Source organism: Lethenteron reissneri, chromosome 54 (genome assembly GCF_015708825.2).
Source record: "Lethenteron reissneri isolate LAM-NWPU_2019-01 chromosome 54, ASM1570882v1, whole genome shotgun sequence".
Lineage (NCBI taxonomy): Eukaryota > Metazoa > Chordata > Hyperoartia > Petromyzontiformes > Petromyzontidae > Lethenteron > Lethenteron reissneri.
In genome coordinates, this window is record NC_083832.1 from 9100810 (window position 1) to 9123787 (window position 22978).

The 22978-nt window shown below is 51.5% G+C and overlaps 1 protein-coding gene across 1 annotated transcript in view; it reads right to left on the reverse strand.

Annotated features, from left to right (window-relative positions):
- Positions 1-1784: 1784 nt before the first annotated feature.
- Positions 1785-22978, reverse strand: part of LOC133356395 (fibulin-2-like) — a 49189-nt gene continuing 27995 nt past the window's right edge. The window contains 12 exon segments of the mRNA XM_061573902.1: positions 1785-4856; positions 4858-5152; positions 7392-7515; positions 9661-9795; positions 13829-13954; positions 16780-16795; positions 16797-16829; positions 16831-16907; positions 18105-18233; positions 19115-19258; positions 20750-20887; positions 21735-21872. Of these exon segments, the coding sequence (XP_061429886.1) occupies positions 4650-4856; positions 4858-5152; positions 7392-7515; positions 9661-9795; positions 13829-13954; positions 16780-16795; positions 16797-16829; positions 16831-16907; positions 18105-18233; positions 19115-19258; positions 20750-20887; positions 21735-21872 (1562 nt within the window). The 3' untranslated portion in view covers positions 1785-4649.

The following is a 22978-nucleotide window of genomic DNA, read 5'->3' on the forward strand; positions in this document are numbered from 1 at the left end:
AATCGGAGGTACTATAAGCACAAAGCGTCTGAAAATCCACCACCATTGTTTTTGGCTTCGCCTGCGCGTAAACCGGAGAAAGAACCCAGACAATCTCGGCATCACTCAGCACCGCCATCCGCTGGCCAAAACCTCGCAGTCCCACACTTGGCAAACCCGCCAGCCCCCCCATCCCCCCATCCCCTCCGGCTCCTCTCGCGGTAGTCACCACCAATCCAAGTAGGGACTAGGCTCAACACTATAATAGGGGTTTTCCCCTTTTTTCTGGCAATAAAACTGAAAACTTTTTTTATTATTATATTTTGGTGCTGGCAAAGGAGCCCTCGTTACTTTGATAGTGCATTGTCTTTGAGCTGTACGCCTCTTGACGTCCTCTGGTCTAGCACCAATTGAGATGAGGCTCAAAAGAAAGCTGTCTCTGGTGTGGACCAATCAATTTCAAGGACAATGCATATATTATCAGAGTGTGTTTTTGTTTGCATTTTGACTGAAAGTATTGTGGTTAATGCAGACATGAATCCTCGTGCAAAGGTTGTAATTTTGTTGCCAGAAAAAAGGGGGAAAACCCTATTATTACATTTTGGTACTGGCAAAGGAGGTCTAATGAGGCTCAACACTGCTTAGCTTTTGAAATCCGACGAGAGCGGGTGCCGTCACAGTGTGACTTCGTCGATGGACGGGTTTCTGCACGCTCTGCTCTGTAATTATAACAACAAAAGAGGCTCGGCTGTAAAAACCCCAAAAAACATGTTGGTTGGCAGCATGTGAGCTTAACCTCGTACACAAATAATTTTGAAATTGTATCTATTGGTGGGCCTAAAACTCACCCCAAAGATGCCCCTTAGTGGAGTTTTAAAGTCGTAGGGTTCGCTTGTTTGTATTCCCTCTTCTTCTTCTGCACCCAGTTTGGGTTTTTTTTTCCATTCCAATGTCGAAGCGTTCGAATTCATCGGAGTAACTCGGGCATGGACGATTCCAGGCTTTGTGGACCGGACACAGAGCATTAACTCTTGTCAGGCAAACTTACTTTTTTTTTCTTGTGTGTCACTAAAAAAGAAGGCTCCACAATGTGCCTTTACGTTGAATTCTGAACCTTTCTGAGAAATTAAGGCGTAGTATTGAGCGGACAAAAAAAAAAACCTCCCGCAAATAGTCTGTACCCTAGCGGTGGTGGCAGAATAGACCATCGAAGGACGTCAATTGGGAAGGGCAGCAGTGGCACTTCCTACTCACGGCAATACATCCACAAGAGAAGAATAACCCTCCCTCCCATATCACAAGCCACATCAATGCGCTCGTGTTTGTTTGCCTTTGTAAAACGGCCGCAAAGCCGCCGATATGTTTTAATTCGTCGCCTCTCTCTCTCTCTCTGCGGGGAGGAATAAAGCTACCAAAACACATCGAGCTTCTCAAAATCCCTGCGAACTTCCTGCACGGGCAGGTATCAGAGCCCTCTTTAGGGCATGTCTCAGTCGGCAGATGCCAAAACGTCGCGCGATAAACAGTCCTTGCTCACACGTATCACTCACTCGAAAGCTTAAAAACGTGGCCGTCGAGCATTCCCGGAATGCGAGTCCTAATCTGCGGCATTTAATTCTTCGCGAAAATATTATTGCCTCTAAATACCAAGGATGCAGAAAAAAACAGAGCGCATGCAGGTGGCTTGCGACGAGGAGACAGCTGTGTGAGTGTAATGCACATTCCACTCAGCGTAGCGATAGAGAGGGAGAGAGAGAGACACAGACAGACAGAAACGCGGTGCAGGTTTGAGAAAAAAAGCCCTTTATTTATGTGGGAATAAATGGAAATAAATGCGAGGTTGTTGATCCGTATAAATACAAGGCGTGCACACTTGAAGACAGCACAGACACACGCGTCTATATAAATAAGCTACGGGTCTCTATATGTATACTCTGGGTGTAACAAAGTACCCATTCGTATCGTTTTTGCAAAGTTGCGAAACGTGCGTCTAAGAGTGGACGGCGGTTCACGTGATCAGTGCAGCCACTGGAGGCATTAAAGTTCAAATGAGAATCATTTATTGAATTCGGACCGCGACTTTGGTGGCTGTGAATCGATACACGCGTGCACAACGAACATAAATGTGCGCGCGTAGGCTCAGACTTAATATTCACGAATCGGTTGCAACTCAGAAGGGATTTATTCTCCACTAGCCCAGACCAGATGTTTCATTTTAGCCGATGCCATCTGAGGTGGCATAACTTTAGCCGTTCCAATGTCTGTGTGGCCACTCATAGTGAATTAGGTGATAACCACCTGAAACGAGTGAGCTGTCAAAGCAATGTCTCTTATTCGCCGTTCAATAACTCAGCATGACTGACGTTTTGATACCTTGGCTTGATAGCAATTCGTTTTTGGTCCATTACATGGGCGAATGCCACATTGTTCGTAATGGGACACATCAGTGCATATTTTGGCTAATTTTTTTTAAAATCAAAATGTGAATTTGCCAACAGGCCAATCCAGGCCCACATTGTAAGGTGTGCGTGGATGCATTGATGCAATGATGTTGATACATTGATGCATGTATATGTGAATGCATTCACGCGTTGATGTGTGCGTTAAAAGCATTGATCTTGATGCATTTATGCACTGATGAATGTATGTGCGAATGTATGTGTTGATGCATTGATGTTGAAACATTGACGTTGTGTGTGAATGCATGTATGTACGTGTTGGCCATGGAGGGCCCTTCTAGAGAGCGCTTGGCCTACTCTTCCATGCTGGGCAGACGTCTCCGTCGAGGTGGGGGTACCCACACTTTACCACACCACACACAGTCCTGACGATCAACTGAGTTTTAACTCGATAAACGTGGCTGGTAAATTCGCAGAATTGACCGACATTGTACACTGAAAATTAATATTCTCACTTAAACAGAAATCGTATGGCTTTCTTGAAATGCTTTACACTGTAAAGGTGGGACAAAGTAATTGTTATGCAAGTTCAAGTCGAGTCTGAAGTCATCAAATTCATGACTCGAGTCTGACTCGAGTCCAAGTCACATGACTCGAGTCCACACCTCTGCTTTACAGCATCCAATATATACGCAAACACAAGAATAGTCTACAAAGCAAATTATATAAAAGTAACGCCTGAAATATAAATATGTGTGCAGTGTGCTTAAGATGGGCTTGCGGTCATAATATCCGGTTAATTTCTCTGATTAAAAACAATCTTACAATGTAATGAAAACGTTCAGTAAGTAAACGGATAGGCGGATGGAATGGAGCAAGAGGTCCTTCGTGTGCACCTATCCTGGCGCAATGACCATGATCACATCATCGCCACTTCCTGAAGAACGATGGCTGTCATGCATGTGTAGTCCGTCTTTGTCTCAGCAGCGTAAGAAATTCAATGCACAAGAATAGTTTCAATGCGCGTCCACGAAACAGCACAATATAGCGCATCAACAGGGACGTTCATAATCATATCAGGTCACATTTTACGCGAGCTATCTTGACCCTTTAATAGAGACAGACAGATAAGTCAGATGGACAAACAAAGGAAGACAGAGGGACAAACAGAAAGACAGACGGGGCAGAGCTAATACATCAACGTTCAGTTAGAAAGTAACAAAAAGTAAAATAAAATAGCCTTCCCCCGTGCAACTATTCTACCCAGGGCGTCTTGGCAACGTTTGAACCTCAGCGGCCACTCACCTGGTTAAAGAACATTGATCCTGCACAATCGGACATTCCTTTAAGCCGGCCACTTACATTATTCAGCGACTGAGAGGTCACGAGACACACAGCACATATCAAAACGTCGACGGTGGCAGCTTCAAACACAAAATGAGTACCGTTGGTGCATTTGACATTGCTCTAAAGATGATGATGATATGATGATAGCAGCGGCGGTGGCGGTGGTGATGATTTAATGATTGGTGGTAGTGGTGGTGGTGGTTTGAGGTGGCCAGATGGGTCAGAGGTCAAGAGCGCTGAGCCGGACATTGCTGAGATCGTGGGTTTAAAGACTCCCTACACAGCCACCCAGGTGCTTGAACCGGCTCCTCAAGGGCAAGCGGATTGATGGTCTCAGCCAAGCCGACAAGTTACCGCGCGCGGAAGTGAACCCGTGACATTCAATTCGGGCGCTTCACTTAACCGTGGATACAATCAACCCTCCCGAGGATCATTCAATTTAACCGGCACGTGATGGAACATTGTCCGTCACATGACATCATCGTGGCGTTTAACGTTGTGGTTTAAGGCTTGTTTAACGTGGAATTACACCCCCCCCCCCAGGTCTGTGGTAGGGGGCTACAGATGGGGGGAGGGGGGCGCAATCAAATGTTTTGCCCATCGAAGACGGTCACCGCATCTCACGCGCTTTCAGATGCGCTTCCGCGGCCGTCTGGAACGCTCTTGCTTCCGATATTAAGAAGCCGCCGGAGAGCTGTGCACTTTGACCGAATCTCGATTGAAAAACGAATTCCTTCAGAACTGCTCTTTTGTGTTTAGTTTGTTGTTGTCCTTCCCCCCGCACCTCCGATGAGCAGAGCCGGCTACGTCCGGTGCAAAAGAAGTTTCAACACACACGCGCGCACAACACACACACACAACACGCACAACACACACACGACACGCACGCGCGCGTACGAATCGACGCGGCCACCAGCGCCTCCCCTACACGATTTTCCACCCCTCCCCGCCGCCGTCCACGACGGTCGGACGGCGGAACGGATCGTCGGTGACCACGACGAAAACCCTCGCCAGGAGGCTGAGCGCACGCCGGTCGCGCCGCAGCAGCCGTATCTGCACGTCGAGGAGGAAATCGGCGACGCCGCTGAGAGGCCGCCGGAGGAACAGCGCCCCCCGATGGCCCGCGAGGGTTCCGCACCCCGAAGTGGGCTCCCGGATCGCTGTGCGGCGACACCGAGAGGAGCACGCTGTCGCCATGCAGCGTGCGCGACGGGCCCACGTGTAGCACCGCAGCCGGAGGACGCACGCTCGCCGGGAAGGACACGCGGTGGTAGGTGATGATCGCAGGGCTCGTGGCGCAGTCCTGGTGGTGGTGAGGGTGGTGAGGGTGAGGGTGGTGGTGGTGCTCAATCAGCTCCTTCTGCTTCAGCTCATGAAGGAGGCGGTCGTGATCGTTGTCGTCCTCGCACGATATTCGCTCACATCGCCTGCGGCGACATTTGCGGAAACGTTTGGTAACATGCGTGCGGTGCAAAGTGTCAAGGACATTCACCAGAATACTCACAAGTGGGGCCTTTTAGTGATTTAGTTTCTTAGGATTGTCATTGTGGGTTAGGATTGTCATTGTCTGGACGAATAAAATACATGGCCCTAATTGTGACATTTCTGGTGGATTTATTTGAAACTTTGGATTGTGTGTATGTACGTTAAACTTCTTTCGCACCATACGTAACCAACCGTGCCAATTGGAGGGGCAGGGGGAAGGACAACGACCACTAAACACAACAACAAGCGGTTGCAAAGAAGTGAGTTTTGAATCTAGATGATTTAAAAATGCATAACTCCAGTGGCTCCCTAATATCGGAAAGAGGAGCGTTCCAGACGGTCGCAGATGCGCATCTGAAAGCGTGCAATGCGGTAACCGTACGTATCCATGTCCTGCATGTTGAACTTCTTTCGCACCATACGTATCCTTCTTCTCTTCTTTAGTGCTGCCTAACGGCGTGTGCGACTTCACGATGATATTGGTCCCGGTCTAGCACGGCGTGTAGAGTTTGTGCTGTTGTTAATTGTAGCCATGTTTTGATGTTACTGAGCCATGTCGTTTTTGGCCGTCCTGGTCGTTTTTTCCCTTCGATTTTTCCTTCCAGGATTTGCTTTAATAGCTGGTATTTGTGTCCAACCGTGCCAATCGGAGGTGCAGGGGGAAGAACAACAAACGCTAATCACAGCCACAACGCGGGTACGGGGTCACGCGAAATAAACGTCACGTTCCGTCACTTCGGTGCCGCTTTGTGCACCGTCGGTGGTGACCTCACCTTTGCGAACGCGAAGACACGACGCATTCGTACGCGAATGTAAATCATCCGTAAATGCAAAGGGAGATCCAAAATTGCCCTTAAAAAAATCCAAAGATCCTCAGTCCTATTGTTTGTTTTTCATTTGACACTCATCGCCAGGACTGCACACACACACACACTCTCAGATGAGTCAAGCCTCTATGTAAGCCACAGGACAAGTTCACGTGTCAACCTTAAGGGGCCGTTCATAAATGACGTCACGCGATTGTAGACGATTTTTGACCCCCCCCCCCCCCCTTTCGTCACACGGCGTCACAAAAAGTCAGACCCCCCCCTCAAATATGACGTCACAAAGCTCTGCCCACCCCCCAAAAAATATATAAAACGTGCTTCAAATCGCTTTAAACTGTTGTCATTGTAGTACGTATTTAATGTGGCGTTGCACTCTGATGTTGTAGGAGTAAACATTTCATAAAAAAAATCTATTTACTTAAGTAGAACGTGTTGTCTATATTTATTTAAAGTTGCGCATTTTTACGTGACGTCACATTTCTCAAACCCCTCCCCCCCTCGTCACACATCGTCACAAATGTCTGACCACCCCCCCCCCCTAGATGCGTGACGTCATTTACGGACAGGCCCCTAAATTATGCCCACAGCTCACAGCTGAACAACTGAAATTTTGGATTATGAAAAAGCGCGCTGAACACTAAAATAGTGCAGTGTGCGTGCCCATTCCGTGGTCACATCATCGCCACTTGCCGAAGAGCGGTGGCTGCCATGCATGGGTGTGTGTCTTTGTCTCATCAGCGGTACTTACAGTGATTCGCCCATCTGCAATGCGGATCCCAGCGATGTGTATTTGACTCCTGGCCATGCGTAGTACCTGTGCGCGTGCGTGCACGTCTTTGTGCGTCAACACCTCGGGAGCGGGAGGTGTAGCGGCGAACCTGCCAACCAGAGTGAAATTCCCTCTCGCGGGCAAACGCCAGTGACGATTATCTGAAGTGGTCCTGGGCCTCCCCCAGGTCGACTCAGCCTCAAGCGAACACCTGGTGCGATGTATAAACATTGCGACGAGGGAGACAAAGGCGGCCGGGCGTGGTGCAGGCCGCCCACCCCCCTTCGTGTGCCGTACCGTCCCTTCACAGATGCTGCTCGCTAATGGAACTTGCCCCCAGAGCCTGTCAGAGTCTACGAGGGGGGGCATCTTCCTCTTTGCCTCCGTGCCAGCTGGGGAGCGGCTTCGTAGCGGTCAGCGCACCCCCTTCATGCAAGCGGCGACGTCAACCTCCCCCCCCCCCCCCGGCTCTCACGGCCAACATCAGTGGCGAGCGCACGAACCTGGTCCTCGGTCTCCCCCACGTGCCGACTCGGACTCGCGACGCCGTGCCGCGTGCGTCGCCGGCGGCTGAACGCAACTCACGTGGACGACGTCTTCTTGTAGTTGGGCGGGCAGCTGTAGGCCAGGCAACGGAATCCACCGGCCACGTTGTAGCAGACCTCGGCGGAGGTGCAGTTGTGAGTTCCGGAGGAGCACTCGTCGATGTCTTTCGGGGAGACGGAAACACACACCGACCCCCCCCCCCCACGCGCGCGCCCGCCAAGGATGAAACAATCTCGTAAGAATTCATTGTGTCCATTGTAGGGCAGTCACGTTGATTGATGACCCAGCGCTCGCTAATTCACGGCGGTCGATCGCTCACTCATCGGCGGTCGGTTACTCTCCTTATCGGTCTTCCTATCGCTAACGCCGTGGTCACTGTTACCGTGAACTTCACCCGTTGATTCCTCCGCCCGTGTTGAGGCCTCGGGAGAGCCCACTGGCTGTGTGTCATCTCCTTCACACCGTGTTCAGCCAGCATGCTGCAGGTCACAACAAAGCACTCACCCACTCGCTCACGCATTCACTCGCTCGCTCGCCCAGTCACTCACTCGCCCACTCACTCATTCACCTATTCACTCATTTACCCACTCGTACACCCACTCACTCACCCACCCACTCACCCACTCACTCATTTACTCACTCACTCACCTACTCACTCACTCACCCAGTCACCCACTCACTCACCCAGTCACTCACTCACCCACTCACTCACCCAGTCACTCACTCACCCACTCACTCACCTACTCACTCACCCAGTCACCCACTCACTCACCTACCCAACCACTCACTCACCCACCCACTCACTCACCCACTCACTCACCCAGTCACTCACCCACTCACCCACCCACTCACTCACCCAGTCACTCACCCACCCACCCACCCACTCACTCACTCACCCACTCACCCACTCATTCAATTACCCACTCACTCACCTACTCACTCACTCACCCAGGCACCCACTCACTCACCCAGTCACTCACTCACCCACTCACCCACTCACTCACCCACTCACCCACCCACTCACTCACGCACCTACTCACTCACCCAGTCACCCACTCACTCACCCAGTCACTCACTCACCCACTCACCCACCCACGCACTCACGCACCTACTCACTCACCCAGTCACCCACTCACCCACCCACTCACTCACGCACCCACTCACCCAGTCACTCACTCACCCACTCACCCACTCATCCACTCACCCACTCACCCACCTACCCACTCACTCACGCATCACACTGCAAGTCAAATCACTTCTCTTTATGGGTCTTCCCTCACACTGCTCCACTTTGAAATTCCCTCTCCATCATCGTCTCACGCCCAAAAATATATTTTAACCTCGCTCAATAAAAAAAAAAACATTCCGTTTAAACGTTTTATGGTGCTGCTTGTTGCTAGCCGCATGATATTTTGTGCCTTTGGGAAATTAGCTCAGCAACGGTGTAAAAATGTAATCTCAGAAAGCACACAAATACATGCACGTGTGTTCCAAACAAAACTAAAGTAAGATCTGGAGTCAAACCCAGGCCTTGGTGCTCCGATCCCTGGACACACGAAACTGTATCAAGACAATGAAATGTTAATGGGTTGCAGGCGCGTGTGGAGCGATGGCATAGCAATGGGCACACTGAGCTACGGATCCGGCGACCCGAGTTCGATTCCCGCTCACAGCCAACATCAATGGAGAAAATCTGAACCGCACCTGGCCTTCTTTAGGTTGACTCAGCCTTAAATGACCACCTGGTACAGCCCTTAATCGTCAGCACTGGGGAGATAAAGGCGGCCGGGCGTGGTGTTCACCACACGATTCGCTCGTGCGTCGTGCCAGATTTAAGTGGAGCTTGCTAACAACAGCACTCGCCTCAACACCCAGCGCAGTCTACCTGGGGGATATTTGTCTTTAGCTTTGTGTTTGTGTGTCTGTGTGGGGAGCGGTAGTGCAACGGTTAGCGCGCTGCTCTACGAACCAGACGACCCGAGTTCGACTTCCGCTCACAGGCCAACACCAGCAACGAACGTTCGAACCGATCCTGGGCCTCGCGCCTAGCTCGACTCAGCCTGAAATGAGTAACCGGGTGCGTTGTTGTAAACATCGCCACTGGGGAGACAAAGGCGGCCGGGCGTGGTTGCGTTTTTTGGTCACCCACCTTCTTCCGTGTGCTGTGGCCGGCATTCATAGACGGCGCTTGCTACTCGCCACTAACAGCACCTGTCCCCTCGACGGTCTGTTGCAGGCGGGGGCAGTGAATGTCCGTGCGCGTGTTCTTTTTGCTCTGTGTTTGGTGCGCGCGCTCTGTTGCCCCCACCTCGACACGCGTGGCCATTGGGCGAGAGCGTGTAGCCCGGCACGGGACACCTGCACGCGTAGCTGCCCGGGGTGTTCACGCAGCGGTACGTGCAGACCTCACCTCCGCTGACACCGTCGGAGCATTCATCAATGTCTGGCGAAGAGAGAAAACACAACAAGGTGCGGGGGAGAGGGGGTGGTGCGGGCGGGCGAGCGAGCGAGCGGTAACAGTCGGCCTCGTGCGACGTGGGGCAGCATTTTTAGAATTCAGTGAGCAGGGAGAGAGAGAGGGAGAAAAAATGCCCCCCCCCCCAGGGACCTGTTGTAGCAGCAGCAGCAGCAGTCGTCTTCGGTGACTGGGTGGTCTTACGGATATCTCCACGTGATGACTCCCCCCCCCACCACCACCACTACCACCACCCCCGGAGCGCTGTAAGTGACCCTCATCAAACGCTGTCGCCAACGCCGCTTGTCCCGCTTGACGATGCTTTGCGGGAGCTTCATCTGAGTGAGCGAAACTCCCCTGGAGGCTGTTGGGGGGGGCGGGGTGGGGGGGCTCTGAAGGGTACGTTTCCGTGTGCGCTTTGTGATGGGCACTGGTAGCGCAACCTTAGTGCCCCGAGCAGGACTCTCCGTGCCGGGCGTGAGGCTAAAGTCTGTTGGAACGCCGCCTTGAAAACTCAACCGTGTCAACGCGCTCACGCACACGATAAGGAACCTCGTTGGCCCATCTGTTGTAGTGGGTGAAATAAATGAATGGGGAGGAGGAGGAGGAGAGCCGCTCCTGAAATGAGAGCCTTGCGGAGAATTCTCAACGCTTCTTTCAGATGATTTTGCTGCCGTGAATGTCCGCTCGAAAAGCCACTTCGTTGAGATGTCATTTGTGGCCAAGTCGCTTCTGAAGAAGAAGCCAATAGCTCAACGGGCTTTACCTGGTAAGATAACAAAAACAACTTTTTTTAATATGAGTAGAAATTTTTAAGTTATTTTTTTATCCTTTCCTATACTTTGCACTCCTATCGTGGTTTTTTTCGTATTGTTTGTTGTTGTTTCGTTCTGACCCGCCCCTCCGGGACATCGGTGAACGAAGAGCTTTATAGCTTATCGGATTTCTCCTGTATATATACACAAAGATCCTGAGACCGAGCAAACACACGAACAAGGAAGAAGTCCCGGGGTAGAAGAGACACCGACCCAAAAGAATCGAGGCAACCGAGTCAGGGCAATTAGGGGAGGCCGCAATGTTTCGGGCACGTGAACCGGGGTGATTCGTGACCGCAGGGAGACGTGAAAGGCGCTCGGAAGACCACACGATGTGAGCGGGCGTCAACCATCCACGCTGGACACGATGGTAGAATACAGCGGCGGACAAACGAGAGAAATGGAGAGGCAGCGCTGCGTGGATGGTATCTAGGGTGAAGGCAAAAAGGTCGTGAGCCCAATGGCCCACAAGGCCAATGGACGAGACGAAGATGGAGCCGTCTGCGAATGAGTCGGTCGGTCACAGCGCTTGATCGCTCTCGCCGAAGAGGAATCGGCGAACCTGTGACCATGACGACGAGGTCTTGACGACACGCGGCTTCTCACCGAGGTCAAAAAAACACGTGCGGCTTCAATTTGTCGACTGAGTGGAGTTGAATTTGTTTTTGAACTTTCTTCTCACTTTATGTATTTTTATGTTTTACTTATTCAGAGTTGAGAGTTGGTTTTGGAGGCTGCAGAGAAGATCGAACCGTGATCGGAGGCAGCGGAGGATGGAGCCAACGGAGGCTTCAGGTCGCTAACGCAATGTCGATTTAATGAGGGTTGTAGATTAGAAAGATACTCGCTGCATCCAAAGCAAGAGCAGATGCCTGCCCGTATGGAATAAATAATACTGGGAGGACGTCACCCCAAAGGAGATGGAGCGATGGAATCAGATTCTGTGCCGATGCTGGGGTGGGTCGTTATAATCATCGGATGACGAGAGGTGGCGACTTGTTGGGAAGGCCTTCTCAATCCAGCAGTGGATTGAAAAAGGTCTTTAAATTAATATCTTATCATCATCATGGAAGAAGATCTGGCAATGCGGGCAGTGATTAGAAGGAAACTGTCACTGTTTGGACCCGTGTGCATGATGGAAAACGACGAGAAATTAAAAGTGCGTTGTTGTTGTTGTTCGGAATAATGGAATGAACCGGAAAGGGAGGAAGACCTAACAGAGCTGAGCTTGACGACGACGTAAGAGACGGGTCCCACAAAGACGCGGCCACCACTTGAGCACATTCGCACAAGACGGAGGAGAGTTGAAACGAACGGCGAAATGTTTAGTGGGAACCTACGGGATTATCTGCCCATGGGTCGTGATGAGGATGACCACGAAGTCTGCAGTACATCCATTCTTTAAATACCATTCCGTTATGCCGCCGTGGAATTGTTCTGGGATATCGGCACGTGCCGAAGAGCATTTTGAGTGCGGATGGATCATGGAGCCCCAGCGTGAACGGAGTGCGATCGTGAGGCGGAGCGAGGGCGGTCACGCACAACGGGACGTTTCAATGCAGACACAACGACAGCACAAACTTACAGTTAGCGAACAAACTAATAACTAAAAACGAGCGCATGGAGTGAAGAGTCGATGGATTCATCGTCTTGGTTCTTTCGGTAAAGTCACGTAGAAGGGAAATAATAAAATAATAAAAATAAAACATAATAAAATACATTATTTCCCTTCTACGTGACTTTACCGAAAGAACCAAGAAGATGAATCCCTGCAGTCACGAAAGCTTTAAATCGAAATTAGTTCATTCAAACGCCGTCTTTCCGACAGACCTGTTCTTCACTTGAGGACGGCTGCTTGCGTTGTGGCCGAAACGTCATGAGAATTTTATTTTATTATGTTTTATTATTTTATTTTTATTTCCCTTCGACGTGACTTTACCGAAAGAACCAAGAAGATGAATCCCTGCAGTCACGAAAGCTTTAAATCGAGTCGATGGATGTTCGTCCAAACGGAACGACCAATCGAATGAAATATTTCCAGGCGGAGAGGAGGATTTGAGGACAGATCATCGTCGCGCAAAGTTCCGCACGTCGTGGCAGCGGTAATACGCCGTGCAGTGCGAGAATCGATACCCGAATGAGCTAGTGTTGCACATTAACATTGTGGAAGTTGGCCTAAGTTTGAGTCGCTGTACATTTAACGTGACGGTCCCCCAAAAATATTAATGTTTGACCACCTGGTGGTTTAGCTGCTGCAGCTCCTTACTATTAAAATTCCTTCCCTCTATTACTGCTAACCCTACTCCCTCCCTTTGATGCTGCTAATCCTGCATACTGCATAATGCACGGGCATAATATGACGTTGAAACCCCCCCCCCCCCCCCCACCTTCTACGCTTTCCACAAGTAGTGAATAATCCCATATCTGCATTTCCCATAAATATGCTAAATTCCTCTTGATGTGCAAATTACTTTGTCAAGGAGCCCCTTCCCCCCTCCAACCCAGCTTAAATATACGCTGCCAAGCCTGGTGGTGCCCATTCAGACGCTGTCTTTCCGACAGACCTGTTCTTCACCTGAGGACGGCTGCTTGCGTTGTGGCCGAAACGTCGTCAGAATTATTTTATTATGTTTTATTTTTATTCTTTTATTCTTTCCCTTCTACGTGACTTTACCGAAAGAACCAAGAAGATGTTTGACCACCGCTTGTAAAACTGATGAATGCCCGCGGATGAAAGGTTTGCGTGCATTGCAAAGCAAACGACAGGTACATTGTCGACTTAAAAAAGGAGCAAGTTGGGTGAGTGGGTAGGTGAGCGAGAGCGTGAGTTGTTGAGCGATTCATTGGGCGAGTCGGTGAGCGAAGCGGGTCAGTGAATGAATGAACGCGCAAAGGAGGTGAGTGAGTCAGTAAGTGACCGAGTGAGTGAGGAGCGAGTAAGTGATGGGCACGAGTGAGCGAGGCGGGTGAAGTGAATGAATGGGCAAGCAATCGAGGTGAGTGATTGCGTCACCTAATGAGTCTATCAATCAGTCATCGGCCAGTCGGCCAGTCGGCCCCTGGGCAGATGTGCCAGCGTGCGAGTGAACAAACGGGCGAGACACTCGGTAACAAGCAACGCATCACCGCACCCCACCCTACCCACCTCCCCTCCTCTCAACCCATCACCCCCCCCCCCCACACCGACTCCCTCCTCCCCACGGCACCTTCGCACGTGGCGCTGTTGTTCCCCGGGCCGCGCCGATATCCCTGCTCGCAGTGGCACCGGTACGAGCCGTAGGTGTTGCTGCACCGCTGCTGGCACACGGACGGGCGCAGGCACTCGTCCACATCTGCGGCGCAGGGGGGGGGGGGTCAAGGGAGAGGCGCACGAACGCACGTGAACTCCGAGGGACCGGACACACAATCTCCCCACACGATTTAAAGCTTTCGTGAATGCAGGGATTCATCTTCTTGGTTCTTTCGGTAAAGTCACGTGGAATGGAAATAATAAAATAATAAAACATAATAAAATAATTCTCACGACGTTTCGGCCACAACGCAAGCAGCCGTCCTCAGGTGAAGAACAGGTCTGTCGAGAAGACAGAGTCTGAAGGTCTTCTCGACAGACCTGTTCTTCACCTGAGGACGGCTGCTTGCGTTGTGGCCGAAACGTCGTGAGAATTATTTTATTATGTTTTATTTTTATTATTTTATTATTTCCATGCTACGCGACTTTATCGAAAGAACCAAGAAGTTCAATTATGTTGTGTTCGATCTTGATTTGAAGCTTTCGTGACTGCAGGAATCCATACTCTTGGTGGGCTACGTACGGTGCGAAAGACGTTCAACATGCACACGTGCAGTGTTCGCCATTCACGAACTTAGCTGTCCGCAATTTAGGGGCTATCTGCGACTCACATGTACAACTCTACACCACCGCACCGAGATAGCGACGAGGTGAATAATGTATGGACGATTGAACTTATTTCGCGCCGTACGCAGCCAACTGCGCCAATCGGAGGTGATGCGATAAAGTGACGAGAGAATATTGTTACGATTGTCGCGTACCTAATAGCATATTCACGTCGTAGTTATTTCAGCCAACGTCATTTATCCACGAAATTTGCTCTTTCGCGAGCATCTCCAGAACGCGTCCCTTCGTGAACGACGTGGGAACGCTTCGCGTTGTATCTCTGGAGCTCGTCGCTGATCTCCGCTGATCTACGCTGATCATGGGAACCCCCCTCGAGCGAGGAATGTTTAATTGTCTCACCTCTCTGTCATCGAGGCGTCAATCTCACGATGAAAGGGGGAGGGGGGGGGGCATGGGCTCAGAGTCTCTCGACACCACCGCAACAACCGCAACCACCGCAACAACCGCAACCACTGCAACTACTGCAACCACCGCCACCACCGCAACCACCGCAATCATTGCAACTACTGCAACCACCACAACCACCGCAACCATTGCAACCACTGCAACCACCGCAACCACCGCAACCACTGCAACCACCGCAATCACTGCAACCACCACAACCACTGCAACCACCGCAATCACTGCAACCACCGCAACCATTGCAAGCACTGGGCAAGGTCCCAGATTCTGTCTCTTTCGTATGGATTAATAGCAGCAGATTAAATATGTAATTTGATGTCATTTTAGATGCTGTTATCCACTCTGTCTGAGTGGATCTCGTCCGTTCCTCCTCTAAAAGAGCAATGACAGCATCAGCAGCAGCAGCGGAGTGTTCACGATGCCGGTCGATGGTTTTGGAATTCGTGGCCGCACACTCGCAGGGCCGCCCCGACTCTTGTGACGCGCCATTTGTGCATCACGTGACCGCTGCGGCCGCGTGCCCCGGATCTGATTCTGTTGACGGTCGACCGTCGACGGCGCGGAAGATTGAAACCGGCAGGTTCGACGGGAGGGTCGCAGTCCAGACTCTCGCTTCCATCCCTCGACGTCGTTTGTATTTGTGGCGTGGAGCGAGGCCGCTGTGACCCAGACGGGGTGGCGTGATTTCAGGCGAACAGGCGCCACTGGGTTTATGTCTCGATGTATTCGATTATTTCTAGAACGGATAATTTGTCCACGTCGGGTTAAACGCTGTTTGTTCCCGTGTCTGGATATACAAACTAAAAATACGCTTCGTTTCAACTGTAAGAGACGAGATAGCGATGATATAGGAGATAAAAGTAGGAGGATGCTTTTACGCTGTGTCCGAATTGGGTGTAATGTGACGAGATGTTAACTACCTCGCCTGGTATGCAGGAGGGTCGTGGGTTCGATCCCGACCCTGACGCCTGCTGCTTTATATTTGGAGTTTGCGTGTCTCTCTCCCCGTGGTCGCGTGGATTTTTCTCGGAGTCCCCCGGTTTTTCCCTCCGCATTTAGAATCAACGTCACGCGTTTAGAGTATTTGTCAGCTAAACATTACCAGGCGATAAGCCCACTTCGTTCAGCTATCATCCGTGATAGCCAGGTGGCTTCTGTGAAAGAGCTATACAGCTCAGTGGGCTTTACCTGCGAGAATAAAAACAGTAAAAGTTGTGGTGATATCGACTCGTTATTCCCACGGGCACTTTCCCCACCAAGTTGCGCTGACCGATGGAAGCAAAGTACGGTCAACCAAGCCCCGACAACCAACCATGTGCACAGACATTGCACGAGAGGGCACTCCTGCCGCCCCTTACGTCACGTACCTCGCCATTTTTAAACGATTTTACTCAACTTGGTTCCTCTGTTTGTCGTGGCCAAATCTTGTAATACAAATTTCGTTCACTTCCCATTGTCCAATCAATTCCACATTTTGCACGCGTACTCAGATCCGGTGACAATGCACGCCTGTATCAAAATCGGCATCAATTCATCAAATAATTCGCTACTTTAAAGCAATTTACATTTTGTATGGACGCCTTATTATTTATATATATTTGTGTGGAGGTCAAACACGTCGCGGTCCATAAACTGTGGAATCGGCTCGCACAAAACGCAGGCGCCGCGTGTCTCAGGCGCCAATGACGAACTTCTCGACCGTGAGTTAAACGAAGTTGTTAATAAAACCGTTGTTTAAAAAAAAAATGTTTATTGTGTGTTTAGTGTTGCCCTTCCACCCGCACCTTTCGATTAGCACGGTTATGCACGTACGGTGCGAAAAAAGTCTAACGCACGCACCTTCACATGTCCTGCCTGTCAGAGCTGAGCGCCAGCCCCCGTGCACAGAGGACATCGGAAGGAGCCCTGCGTATTCTCACACAGCTGCTCACAAGGCTTCCCAGAGCCTTGCACGCACTCGTTCACATCTGTGTGTGTGAACAACAACAGCGGCAGCAGCAGCAGCAGCAGCGTTAGCCAGAACCAGCATCATTCAGATTCAACATTGTTATACTGGTAGGAACCTCCTGGTTACACCAGCCCACAGGGGATTATTGTGTCCGTCGTGCAGGGAGGGGCTGGGTGGGGAGGGAGGGGCTGAGTGGGGAGGGAAGGGCTGGGTTGGGCTGGGTGGGGAGGGGAGGGTGGGGGTGGGAGGGGTGGGGCTGGGTGGGGAGGGGCTGGTCACCCCTGTGGTGCCCTTATAAAACTCAACGTTTAACCTACTCACGCCGGCTTGTGCCCGCCCTCACAGTCGGCCATATTTGCGGAATACACCACGCCGCCGTTGACCCTGGCCATTGACCGAGCAACCCAACGTTCCTACCAGCTCCCTCCGCAGGACAATGTGTTCGTTACTGTTGCTAAAATGGTTGACCCAGTGGAGCAATTGCCGAGTCTCAAGACTATCTTACGGGAGGGTCCTGCCAACGTTTCACACTGGAGAGTGATGCTGCTATGGGGCCGTCCATAAATGACGTCACGCCATTTTGGACCATTTTTACCCCCCCTCCCCTTTCGTCACACGGCGTCACAAAAAGTCAGACCTCCCCCCTCCTCAAATATGACGTCACAAAGCTCTGCCCCCCCCCCCCCAAAAAAAAATATAAAACATGCTTCAAATCGTTTCGATTTAAAGCTTTCGTGACTGCAGGGATTCATCTTCTTGGTTCTTTCGGTAAAGTCACGTAGAAGGGAAGTAATGAAATAATAAAAATAAAACATAATAAAATAAAATAATTCTCACGACGTTTCGGCTACAACGCAAGCAGCCGTCTTCAGGTGAAGAATGAGACACTACCAAACTAGGAGCTAAAATGGTTCGGCTACGTGACTTTACCGAAAGAACCAAGAAGATGCTTCAAATCGCTTTAAACTATTGTCATTGTAGTGCATATTTAATATGGCGCTGCACTCTGATGTTGTAGGAGAAAACATCAAAAAGTCTATTTAATTAAGTAGAACGTGTTGTCTATATTTATTGAAAGTTGCGCATTTTAATATGACGTCACATTTCTCAACCCCCCCCCCCGCCCTCGTCACAAATGTCTGACCCCCACCCCCCCCCTAGGTGCGTGACGTCATTTATGGACGGCCCCAAACGCCCGCCGCTCCCACCCACCCACCGAGGCACGAGCGGCTGCGCGGGTCGTGACGGTAGCCGGGCCGGCACTCGCAGCGGTAGCTGCCCAGGGAGTTGCGGCACAGCTGACCCTCGCCGCAGCCGTGCACGCCCGTGGTGCACTCGTCCACATCTGCCGTGGGCACGCGGCGATCGTCGTCGTCACAATCGTCGTCACAATCGTCGTCACGTGCGAGCGTCGTCGTCACAATCGTCATCAATCGTCGTCGCAATCGTCATCACAATCGTCATCACGCGAGCATCGTCATCACACGCGCCCCATCATAACAACAACAACAGCGACAACGAAGACGAATATCCAACCTCAAAGACAAAGATCCCCCCCCCCCCGTATAGCCTGAACAGGCTGTAGGGGCAAGTGCTGTTAACGAGCAGCTATGAATGCCGGCACGGCACAAGAGGGGGTGGGTGGCCAGCACCACGCCCGGCCACCTTTGTCTCCCCAGTGACGATATTTACACACCTCACCAGGTACTCATTTGAGGCAGAGCAACCTCAGGGGAGGCCCAGGACCGGTTCAGATAATCGTCACCGGTGTTGGCCGTGAGCGGGAATCGAACTTGGGTCGCCGGGTTCGTGGTGCAGTGCGCTAACCGCTACACCACTGCTCCCCACCCCCTTCCCAAACATGCCTTTATAAGATGTTATTATTATTATATTTATGGGACCTCAACCACTGCTCCCCGTAACAATAACGACCGCTGTCGTTCACCGCTAAGCAGTGGGCGACGTCACCACCGCAGCGCTCGTGCCAGGCTAGGTGCACTTTGTGGCCACGGCGTGAAGTGCCGAAGGCTCGCTGACAGAAGGTCACGGGACCGACGCAGGCGCCATGGGGTTGACTGAGACGACCGACAGATGCACCAACTGTGACCCCCCTGCTGTGCCTGATTCTAAACAGCGCACGCACGAAGACACGTAAGTGGCGACAGCTCGCCAGCGGACTGGCAGGAGGTGTCGCGTGCGTGCGGCCAGACGGATCGACGGTGGGACCTGTGCATGCGCCCGTGCTGGGGCTGGCGATGAACCCGCGGGCACACGGCATGGGCTGGGCGCCGCACTGGAACGAGCCCGCCGTGTTGACGCACGGCAGCTCGCCGGAGCAGGGCGACTGCTCAGCGGAGCACTCGTCCACATCTGCAGAGAGAGTGAGCGCTGTCACCGAGCGCTCGTTGAGCTCCGACATCGTCGACGCGTTGCGCGCACCGCGCGAGCGAGCGGTGATCGAGCGATGACGTGCGCGTGTGTGTGTGTGTGTGCATGTGTGCGTGCGTGTGTGTGCATGTGTGCGTGTGTGTGTGCGTGTGTGTGTGTGCGTGCGTGCGTGTGTGCGTGGCCTCAAGGTGCACATGGCCTGGCACAAGCGTCGTGGTGACGTCGCCGCCACTTAGTGGCGAATGGCGGTTGTTGTTGTGTGTGCGTGCGTGTGCGCACGTGTGGGGAACGGTGGTGCAGCGGTTTGCGCTGCGCTATGAACCCGGCGACACGAGTTCGATTCCCGCTCACGGCCGACACCAGTGACGATAATTTGAATCGGTCCTGGGCCTCTCCTAGGTCGACTCAGCCTCAAATGAGTACCTGGTGCGGTGTATAAAACATCGCCACTATGGCGACAAAGGCGGCCGGACGTGGTGCTGGCCACCCACCCCCTCGTGTGCCGTGCCGGCCTTTATAGGTGCTCGCTAACAGCACTTGTCCCAACAGTCTGTTAAGGCTATACGGGGGATCTTTTTTTGTATGCACGTTCGACTTCTTCAGCACCGCACGTAGCCAACGGAGCTAATCGGAGGTGCGGGGGGGGGACAACAAACTAAACACGAAAATCGGTTCTCAAGAAAATGAGGTTTTCATTTAGATTTAAAAGTTCGTAGCTGCAGATTGCCTGCGTCGTCGGTTGCATCTGCTCCGAAAGTGCACTGTGTATGTATGCACTTCGAACTTCTAGATGTGAAAAGTGCACAGCGCCCAGTGCCTTCCTAATATCAGGAAGGAAAAGCGTTCCAGACGGCCGCAGAAGCGCCTCTGAACGCGCGCAGCAAATTCAGCGACCGTTCTTCAGGCACTCCAAATTACTCCTCATTCATCACTCGTTCTGTCGCGAGATTCGTTTGTTCCTGTTCGACCCCCACGCCGCCACGCAAGCCGCTGGGCGGGGTGGCTGTCAGCGTGACGTGAGCATTGCTGGGTCCGCGGTGCTCACACGCTGCTTGCAGCCTCGGGCAAGCCGTGGAGATTTCACACTCCCCCCTAGAGGGATGACGGGATGAGTGAACCCCAACGCCAGGGTATGAACCCCCGAAATTCCGATTGTTGCGAGCCGCTCGCCCTACCGCACAGCCACCTGGCCGGTCTGCCTGCGATAGAAAATAATGCCCCCCCCCCCGCCCACCTTTGACGATAGCAATAATTTAAGGTTAAAGATGAACATATTAGGCCACTGAAATGCCTGAGCAACTCAAAAACTCTAAACTCAATCCGTTGCCCTTCTGCAGCACAGCCAAGGGGGACCCCCCTTCCACCCGCCACCATGGCAGCTCTCCGCGTGGGTCCGTGCGTGCCCCCATCCCGAGTGACGGGCGAGCGAGGGAGAACGTCGGACGCGGGAGACAGCACGTGGCGCTCACGCACCGGCGCAGCCCCCGGTGTCGTCGAGGCGATAGCCGGCGCCGCACTGCGCCCGCGCCTGGCACAGGAACGAGCCCTTGGTGTTGCTGCACTCCGTGCCGTCGGTGCAGTCGTGGCCGCCGCTCGCGCACTCGTCGATGTCTGCGGGGGGAGGGGCGCGCAGAGGCGGTGGTGACACACGCTCACGCGTTCGCGATCGGGTACGGACAACAGCGGTATTGATCGCGTGCGGTGGTGGAGAAAACCAGCGCAGGGACTACCCTACTTACGGACGAGTGAGGTTCAAGAGGTCTCGTCTTCTTGGTTCTTTATTTTATTGTTTATTTTAATTATTTTATTATTTCCCTTCTACATGACTTTACCGAAAGAACCAAGAAGATGAATCCGTGCAGTCACGAAAGCTTTAAATCGAAATCTTTCGGTAAAGTCACGTAGAAGGGAAATAATAAAATAATTAAAATAAACATTATAAAATACACTTTTATTATGTTTTATTTATATTGTTTTATTATTTCCGAAAGCTTTAATTCGAAATCTTTCGGTAAAGTCACGTAGAAGGGAAATAATAAAATAATAAAAATAAATATTATAAAATACACCTTGATTATGTTTTCTTTTTATTGTTTTATTATTTCCCTTCTACTTGACTTTACCGAAAGAACCAAGAAGATGAATCCCTGCAGCCACGAAAGCTTTAAATCGAAATTTAAAAGCAAGTTTTAAAAAAGTTAGTTTTTAGACTTATTTTTTAAAGTGCTTAATGACTCTGAAGCCCTCTGATCCCCTGGCAGGCTGCTTCCACAGGCGAGGACCGTACACACTCAACGCCGCTTCTCCCTGGGGTTTAGTCCTGGCCTTCGCGACGACTAAAAGACCGGCACCAGAGGATCTGAGAGATCTTGTTGGTTCATATCCCTAAAGCATGGAAGAAGTGTCTAGAAGAGTGGAAGGGGAGATAGACGAAGGGTGGACAAGATGAAGAAGTCACCGATGCAATCGTTGTCCTCATCTAGCTGATAGCCGCTGTCGCAGCCGCCACCGCGCTCGCAGGAGAAGGAGCCGGGGGAGTTGACGCAGCGCTGAGCCGGCCCGCAGGCGCGGCTCACAGCCAGGCACTCGTTCACGTCTGCCGAGGGGTGTGGGAGGGGGCAGAGATACAGCGTGGTAGACGCTTAACCCTCGAGTGCCAAGGGGGGGTCGGCAAACCAAGATGACAAGCGAAGCCGTTTTTTTTCGAATATGGTAAATAATTATTTTCAAGAGCCGCGATAATGCGTGCGAATACAAGGCGGGAATTATTTTATTATGTTTTAATTTTTATTATTTTATTACTTCCCTTCTACGTGACTTCACCGAAAGAACCAAGAAGATGAATCCCTGCAGTCACGAAAGCTTTAAATCGCAAAATACAAGACGGGTACTTAGCTAATAACGTCAAACCGTGTTGTCTTGCGATCGATCTTTTCAGAAGGTCGCACGCGCAACTATTCGCAATTGCCGCGTTACAAATCACCGTTGGACTTTTTGGACATCCGCCGTTCATCGATAACGAATTCGGAGGGTGGTTGTTGTTGTTGTTACTTTGCAATGATAGCGTCGCGAGCCACGAAACAGCGGTCCTTAAAGAGCCTCAGGCTGCCGACCCCCCTGCTCCCGAGCTGGGGGCAGGAAGGGCTCTCTCTCTCTCCTGAACTCCCTCTGCGGTGGAGGCCCTTCTGCCTGCAGTGGCGAGAGAGAGAGAGAGAGGCACCCCAGGACTCTGACCCTTTGCTCAACATTCCATCCCTTTTGCGCGGCTCGTTGTAACCGCCGCGCTGGCGATCATCCCGAGTATCGCGACATCCCTAGTATCGCGATATCGCGAGTATCGTGATATCCCGAGTATCGTGAAATCGCGATCATCCCGATTATCGCGATATCCCGAGTATCGTGAAATCACGAGCGATATCGAGAGTATCCGTGTCGTCCAAGCGTATGTTCGTGGGCCACATGAGCCGCACTTGGCGAAGGAACGACACGACAAGAACGCGAGATTGATTGCCATCGTAAAATTGTTTGGCATTTGAATGTCCACGCTGCCTGAACATTATCGCCACGCACGCAAATGTCCCCCCTCCCCCCGGCTGATGTATGTCGCATATTTGTTCATTGTGGTGGTCATAAGTGCTCTCATTATTATACAAATTTGTACAGTATATACATAATCACCGATTACAGTCTTCGCAGAATTTA